The sequence below is a fragment of the Pseudorasbora parva genome, chromosome 18 (assembly GCF_024679245.1).
Source record: "Pseudorasbora parva isolate DD20220531a chromosome 18, ASM2467924v1, whole genome shotgun sequence".
Lineage (NCBI taxonomy): Eukaryota > Metazoa > Chordata > Actinopteri > Cypriniformes > Gobionidae > Pseudorasbora > Pseudorasbora parva.
Genome location: NC_090189.1, coordinates 17,986,554 through 17,995,026, shown reverse-complemented (window position 1 = coordinate 17,995,026; position 8,473 = coordinate 17,986,554). Strand labels below are relative to the sequence as shown.

The 8,473-nt window shown below is 40.1% G+C and overlaps 1 protein-coding gene across 1 annotated transcript; it reads right to left on the bottom strand.

Annotated features, from left to right (window-relative positions):
* Positions 1-538: 538 nt before the first annotated feature.
* crkl (v-crk avian sarcoma virus CT10 oncogene homolog-like) lies at positions 539-8,239 on the bottom strand. Its single transcript, XM_067422907.1, has 3 exons — positions 6,930-8,239; positions 3,641-4,112; positions 539-2,315 (listed from the first exon to the last, which is right to left on the bottom strand). The coding sequence occupies exons 1-3, from the start codon at positions 7,238-7,240 to the stop codon at positions 2,181-2,183; spliced, it is 918 nt and encodes a 305-aa protein (XP_067279008.1). The 5' UTR covers positions 7,241-8,239; the 3' UTR covers positions 539-2,180.
* Between the last annotated feature and the right edge of the window lie 234 nt (positions 8,240-8,473).

Here is an 8,473-nt window from a genome sequence, read left to right as displayed (position 1 = left end):
TGGAATCCTGATTTACTGAATAAAAATGCAAAGATTGACCTTCATAACTTTCTCTAGGTCACCATAGCACAGGATTTCTTTTTTTGGACACTTCATTAAAATTCTTTAATTATGTCTTCTCTCCAGGGCACAGTCACAATCACAACTGGTGCTAATAAAAAATTCAAGTGAGATAACCAACCTCTCGTTCCAGATAGCGAACATTGTCTCTAAACAGGCTGTTACATCACCGTTTTGTTGAACATAATGTCTGTTGAAACATAGGCTTCGAAATGACCCACTTTAATAATCAAAAGTCTCCAGAATGATATTTGAACTTCTCTATTCAGGGTCCCCATTCTATTTGACTATTTCATTTAATGAGCAGCCATTTGTGCTTTCTAAAGTTTTATTTTAGGAATCACTATAGCAGAAATTGCGATGGTGGATGGCCATTTGTACCTCAGGTACCAATCTTTAAATAGATGTAAACAATAATACAATACTTGTACGAGCAAAGTAAAACTGGACAATTTAGTATTCACTACATAAACTTCCATTACATTTACATTTTTTATTAAAATGCATGACTTTGCCAGATCTGGAAATCACAAATTTAAACTCCCCTAATATTTGTAGGTTTTCCATGACCGTGACATTCCTGCATTCAAAGTCTTAATACACGGGAAGTTGGTCATACGCACAAAGAGAAGTAGACATAAATTTTATTTACTCGTTCTGTACATAATGGGTAATACCAGCATAGGTGTTAACCATGGGAAATATTATTAACATGTAAATGGTGTAAGAAAATAAAAGGCACAAATTTTCCTTTTAAACAAACGAGACCTCATGGATATTTTGTAATGAAAAACAATGAACAGTAATACTTTAAAAGCCTTATCCAAAATAAAAAAGGAAAACATTTGCATTTGAAACATTAAGTTATTTGAACACTCCTAAAAGATACGGGTCTATTGCTTAATATGAATGTTTAGCCTTAACTCGACACTAGGGATGTAAACCAGACAAAGGAGGAGTTAATTACAAAAAGGAAAGAAAAAGAAAATCAACAGACAAAAAAAACATAACATGAAGCAGCATTTAACCAAAGAGGGAAAACCCTCTTGGCCAGAAGGTCATGCACAGAGGCCAACAGCAGGCTTTTTAATTCCCTTTTTAAAATTGCTTGTTTATTTCAACACACAGTAAATGCTTGATTCAACACCTGGCTAAACAAAGAAACAAATTACTGATGGACAAAACAAAAAGTTGTGTGCATGTCAGGTTACTCAATCAAAGTTGGGCAGAAACCATCTAAGTTGTTGCAGAGACCCTGTGATGTGCTGAGTAGATGAGGAGAGTAGAAGAGGATGAGGAGAAGAAGAGAGGAGCTCATGATTGCATTTCCAGCTCGTCTAATGGAATAGATGAGGTGCATTTTACTCTCCCCATCTAAGGCATCACAAACGGATGTAAAAGCTCCACAGGCAAACCCTTCTACCGTTCTAAAGATCCCGAGAGTCTAGCCACAACCATCTAGCTACACTATTATGCAATTTACAGATAAGTTATTATGGCACAAATAAAAAGGCTACAGTAGACTAGTCCCACATAACTAGTTGGCGAGTCCGTTTCTAAGGTCAGGAGTGGTGCAGTTGTCGCTATTCTAAGAACCTCCAATATCATACCCTTAATTTCAAGTCATGGCCATTACCAAAAGTCAGATCAGTATCACTAGGATTTTGTTTAAATGTAACAAAAGAAAAAATAAAATCAATTTTGGACCAAGCAGGTAAACAATTGGCAACAAACCAGAGGGTATAATTATCATCATTTCCCTTTCTTAACAATATATTTCAGCTAGCAAAAGTCAAAGCTAAAGGCAGAAAAGTGGAGGAGAGTGGCAGGAAGGCTTAGGTCATTGTTGGAGGCCTCATTTTACCATGTCACAGGTTCAGATTGCAGATGTGTGAAAATAACAATGTTGAGGGCAGACATACAAATACTGATTGGCCAGTAATTAGGTGAAGGGGATTAAGAACCGTTTGATTTCGGAGCTGTAAACAGTCAGAAGCCACGCAAATGGTTTGCTTGAGAAATGCACCACAGCTGAGCCCCAAGGCAGGCAAGCGTAATACCAGCAGTGACTCAATGGGGCGTCCGGCGAGCTGATGGGTGCTGACAGAGCATGGTCCAGATCATTCGCTCTCATCTGGGTTCTGGAGGTCCAATATTTTCACATGGGTAAAAGGGAATAAACCTCTCCGGCCATTTGCCTCCCCTTCCCACTGGCCGCTGATGTTCATCCTAGTCACTTTCACAATGTCACCCACCTATGAGGGGGAAAAACACAGCACAAATTCTATAAAATAAATAAATAAATTTTACATTTCGGATACAGAAAACAAACCTACAGCATGGTATTTACTTTCATGTTTAGTATGACAGAAAAACAATACTGGCTTCTTTAAAAACAGAAAAAGCTTTGACATTTATATATATTTTAAAAAAAGATATATATTTAAAGAAAGCCTGAGGAGAAGATGATGGCCTGCCCACCAGAAATTAGATCCGAGGAACAGAATGGTTTTCAAAGACTTTAAAATCCTTTGGGTGGGCTGGACATGATTATTGGTTGGTTCACATTAAAATGCTGATAAAAATAGCACTCTTATCTAAAATTAAATTTGAAGCAGATTAAGTATTATAAATCTTAAAATCCCTCTTGCAGGATAAAATAATCTGCATTACCTGAAATGCTTCCCTTTCTCAAAATGCCTGCAATAGCTGCTCTAAATCAGACTATTTTGCTTTAGGCCATAGCAAACTGTGCGTCATAATCCTTGTTTCCATACACAAGCCCATATGCATCCTGTAAAATACAGCAGACCAATGGAAAAATACAAAATGGGGCTACATTAAAAAGTAAAACTGCATTTGACCCCATCCACGAGTTTATTTGCCTTTTTCTTGTGCCTACCTGAAACTACTGACACATTCTCAGGCTGACTAAGACATAGGTTATGTAATGTTTTCTACAAATGGACAAGGCCTTGCATGTAGAAACGTATGGAGGGGTGCTGGAACTTGTCATGTGGGATGACTAAGTATGGAATTTCATTCTAAACCCTGCACAAACCAATGAACTACACTGAATTAGACAAAACACAAAAAAGTAGGTGCTTATTTTTTGCTATGCGTCTCCTGAAAGAGTTTTTAAAGAGATGCAGCCCATGCAAATCTATATAGCATAAGAAATCACTGAGGTCTAAGGAAAGTCCCTCAGAAACATAGAACTGAGCTGACAAATGTGTCATCAAGAGAAAATATTTGTCATTTCCATGCTATCAACACCATCTGACCAAATGTTATGAAGGGTAAAAATCCCTTTAAAAGTGTAATCATTGCACCAGTTATAAGATATAAAACCATAAAGAAATAGCTACATTAAGTTTTTATGGAAGCCAGCACTACATCAAATATTCCTATACATTAACAAAAATGTACCTTTGGTAATTATTAACTGGAGGAAATATTTTAACATTTATAAGGCTGCCCCATTTTATCCCTCATCAATAAGATTGGAAACTAGCAAAAACCTGCGCTTGGTGACAGATGCAAATTCTGGTTTATGGCAATCCATCATTTAGCAACCTACCTCCAATGCTAAGGCAGTCTTGTCATATGCACATGGCACTCGTTTCTGGATCGCCTTCGCCATTACAGGCCCGTTCTGCACGGATGGCAGAGGGTTGATAACAGCGCCGGGTGTGCCAGGAGGAATGGGCGATGGAGTCTGAGGCTGAGCATAGGCGTGTGCTGGCTCAGGTATGCCGTAGCTATTGGAATTTCGTGAACCATGGCCAGGCTGACCGGGATGATGCGAAGGTCTCACCAGCTTTTCTACATAGGGAACAGGAATCATGCCTACTCGACCTTCTTTATTCTTGGCACTCCACCACTGCTCCTCAGGCTTGTCCAGAATAATAAGGACTTCACCCTTCTTGAAAGGAAGGTCTTCAGCATCGCTACCAGTGAAGTCATAAAGAGTTCGCACATACTCCTGGTTCTCATCTCCGAGTCCCCCGGATGGCTGAATAGGACCACTGGGCAGAGGGGTACTAGGGTACCTGTAGTACAATGATAAAGAGTTTTTAGGATCCAAAACAAAACAGAGGATATCTAAGGAGGAAATGCTTAAATCCACTTTTTGCTAGGCAGTTAGAATTTTGTAATATTCATTCCACTATTGAATGTGCACTTTTCACACGTCCAATTAACTTCCTGGTATTGTGAATGCAAATGACTTAATTTCTCTTTATTGCATGCTTCAATAAGAACATACAGGAAGGAAATTAAGGGGAATTACAGATATTTTTAACTTAAGGCTGCAACATACTCCGTAAGAACAGAGAAAAAAGTTCTCGCTCCAAGGGCTGCGAGAACAAAATTACGTCATTTTGTTCTCGCAGCCCAGGTTTGGGAGTTCTCGCAGCTTGTTCTCGACACATCGCCTGAGCAGAACTTTTTTCTTGCTGGTGTCCGAGAAGTATTGTGTGATTGGTCAGACATTTAAAGTGGGCGGGGTTAATGCAGAGAAATGCAGATGATAGGCACCTGTTTTTCTCGTGAAGTATGAATGTACTGGCCAGAACGAACTTTGTTCTTGTTCTTGCCACCTTCACTATATTCATCTCCAAGCATAAGAGGAATGAATACGAACAAGAACCAGCAAAGCTATGGCAACCTGTTTTAACATTTATTCCTTAAAATTAGCAGTATCTATTTTATGTTACTAGTAGGGTTTATATGAATTGTAGTTGATTCGTACGGACCAGGCCCCACGGTTTAGGCATGCATGTTATTTGCGTATTAATTACGAGGTTTTTTTTCCAGTGAAATAAAAAAAAAAAGGCATGCATTTTGTTTTGCCAATTTAAACATTCAATAGATTTTCGGCAAGTATTTTTGTAAACAGTCGGTTATGTCTTAAGTGAACGTAACTAGTTGAGAAAGAAATCGGATCTGTGCATTAGGCCTTTAAGTAGAGGTCTTCACGGGGCACCCGAGACCAGTGGACCCGGGATCCGACCCGGGACCCGTACGGGTTCGGGTCTATTTTTTAAATGGTCAGCCGGGTCCGGGTCGGGTCCTAATCTAATTACTTCGGTTCCCGGGTCTGTTAACGTTGTAGCTTATGTAATACGTCAATCGGACTCGGAGAACACCTGGCCGTGAGAGTCAGCGCGGCTTGTGTGTTTTGTGTAACTTACAAATTGCTAAATTAGGATAAGAAAAGTGTGAGCCGGGAAATGAGGTTTAGAAATACACAACAACAACAAAAACACAAGCGCGCTCTCTCTCTCTCGCGCTCTCTCTCTCTCTCTCTCTCTCTCTCTCTCTCTCTCTCTCTCTCTCTCTCTCTCTCTCTCTCTCTCTCTCGCGCGCGCGCGCTCTCTCTCAGCCTTTTAGAAAGCGGGCAGATTTAATGCATGCGCGCGGTAATAATGTACTCCAAAATATATTTCAAATCAGCAACAAGACCTCAGGTGAACTGTCACATAAATGTTTTCTGTGATGCTCAAATTGCGTAAAAAAAGGCTCATATTTCAGGTTGCTCCAGCTGACGCGCGAGTGCAGTCTCAAGCGCGTGTCATGTTTCTATGGCAACCCGAGCTTCCGCAGACCGCAGTGACTGTAATGACTTTAAAAATAATATGAATGAACCGTCTTGTTTAATCTTAAAGTTCTGCTAGTCAGACTCAGAGAGATTATGGCAAATAAATAATGGTAACGCAAGCGGCCATGGCACTAAACGAGCAATAGTTATTAGTTCAAAAGGGCAAACAGTCAAAGTTATTATGCGAATTAACTCATAAATCCGTCACTGTGAAATAAAATTGACTTTTATAGCTGAAATGAGTGAATTAAGCATGCTTGGAACAATTAATGAGGAATATTGTAATACATCACAATCAAGGTACAAGGGAGACAACGGCTATATCGTTAGGTAGGCTGACTGAGACAAAGTTATTTTTCGCAGCTTGTTCATTAACTTGTTAACAGCAGTATATTGTGTAATATGAGACAATCGGGTCCAGTCGCGTCTGTGTCTTCCCGGCGGGTTCGGTTCCAGCTATCAAATAATAGACGGGTCCATGTCGGTTCCGGGTAATATATTTTAGCCATTTTTCGGATCTGCACGGGTCCGGGTCCAGTTTTTGAAATAATAGACGGGTCCGGGTCGGGTCTGTGTTGAACATTGCGGATCTCTTCGGGTTCGGGTGCGAATTTTTGGACCCGTGAAGACCTCTACCTTTAAGTGACAGCAGCCTATATACTTGCTGTTGTCTATTTCAATTCTGTACCTGAAGTGAATACAACAGGTAGAACAAGACAATAGGCAAGACGTTTTTGCTGTGGTATCGGAGTACTTAAAATCAAAATGTGCTTTAAGTAATACATGGAATGCAATTATTCCTTAAATTATTCCAATCTTACTTCCACTTATTTATTAGACATAAGAAAACTAGCATAATATCTTATGTCGGTCACAGAATATTAACTTGTCAATTTTAAAATATGCAGTTGCTCAGTTAAAAATGTAATTAGAAGTTAAATCTAAATAACTTAGTTACTACTAGTAACTAAAACAAATGTGATGACAAGTATAACTTTAATCAGTACCAAAAACATTTGCAATTGGTAACTTGAACCAGTGACTAGTTGCAACAGTATAGTAGCTTATAAATCAGTACTGGTATCGAATAATTTGTCACTACTGAAACTGAAAGATAAGTTAAGTAAGAACTAGTAACAAAAACAGACCCTAGTTCAAATGAATTAATGTGTAAACAGCTTGCCATACAAAGACAGGGAGGGAAATGCACATTAGTGAGAAGTGAGGTTGATGATGTGACGATGTCAAAACCAAATGAAGATCTTACCTTGGTGCTGGCTCTATCAGGGTGGTCGTATCCAGATAATGTATTTTATAGAACTCCAAAAGTCCAGGAAGATTATCAAACTCTTGGTCACCTATCTTGAATCTCTTGTTTGGCAAAGAGTTGATGATATAGTGAGAAACTTTGGAGTTTTCGGACACTGACAGTACATAATCACCAGGGCAAGTGGACGAATCTCGCACCAAAAACATCCCGTGTCTCTGTCCCTGAAGCCTATTCTGCGCCTCCTGTCTCGAAACCGGGCCGAAATACCAGCTAGCTCGGTCTGATGAGTCGAACCGTGCAGACGACATGTTTGTTCGAAATATACACTTCTAACTATCAAACTCGAAAAGAAAACAGAAACGGACAATAAATTAAAACACCAAACGCCTTTTCTTACAAGTGTCCAAACGCCTTTTTGACCCAAGTCCTACTGAACCGCAACCTGACGTTTGACCAGACAGGCTGCGACTGGCGTCAACCAACTTTGATGCATTGCTAAATTTTCCACCAACACAAGAATCACAACGGGCGTAGAACAGTTTAAACAATCCCAAAAGTTCGCAACGAACCCAAAAACGCGTATTTAGAATCAAAGTTCCCCTTTCCGCTCTCTCTTCCGTGAAAGTAGCTGCAGCTTATGAGACAATATAACGCGTTAGCCAGCTAGCCGTCTTCAGTCACCGTTCGCTCAAGATGAAGCATAATATGTTAATATATCGCCCTGCATGACAATTCAAGGCGACATATGTCCGTTGCGTCCAACCGCGAGTTCTTCTTCGTGTATTACACCAATGTACGGCAGAGTTTTGTCTCTTATTTAGACTCCCAACAGACTTCGAAGGCTGTAACAAAAATGGCGGCCCGCAACACGTCTTCACACACAACGAATTCTGAATAACCTCGCAACAGAAAGTTTCCCTCCTTGCTCTCCTATTTGACGCACGACTTTGCCAAGCGACAAGACGTTCGAAAAGATTTTTCTGTTTGTTGTGTTTTCTGTTCCTTCCCGGGATTGGTGTAAAGGCTGCTTCGGCTCCCCACACCGTCCGAGAAATGGCGTCTAGAGGGCGGATCTGCGCGCGCTCCCGGTCTGTCTCATCACCAGTCATGAACGCCTCGAGCGGCTGTTACTTAAAAGGAAGAACACGATGAGTGGCGTGCAGAGGCGCGGCATTTCAAATGCCATGTAATGAGGCACATACTATTAAAATACTGCTTAGAAGATTGTATAGCCTAGTGCGAAGTGAACGGCCTATTAATGTGAAAGTTGTGAGGTAGTAGTGGTGTCATTTTGGATGGCATGGTTGGCTTACTCATCTGCTTCCCTACTTAAAGCTGTAGATCACTTGAAAATTAACATTTCCTGATCCTGTAGCTGTTCACTACCATGCCACCCAAAATGTTCATGTCTTTCTTTCTTCACTGGAAAAGAAATTCGTTTTTATTTAGGAAAAAATGTAAGGAACGGTCCAAATCAATGCAGTTCCAAAGGACTCTTTATGTTCTGAGGAATAGGGTCTTATCTAGAAAAAACAGTGGAT

What these genes read in the sequence shown, in the direction of transcription:
- crkl (XM_067422907.1), bottom strand. Translation starts at nt 7,240, where the DNA reads ATGTCGTCTGCACGGTTCGACTCATCAGACCGAGCTAGCTGGTATTTC. An exon ending in CTGATAGAGCCAGCACCAAG is followed by an intron (nt 4,113 to 6,929) that starts GTAAGATCTTCA and finishes ATTGTACTACAG; the next exon opens with GTACCCTAGTACCCCTCTGC. An exon ending in AGACTGCCTTAGCATTGGAG is followed by an intron (nt 2,316 to 3,640) that starts GTAGGTTGCTAA and finishes TCCCCCTCATAG; the next exon opens with GTGGGTGACATTGTGAAAGT.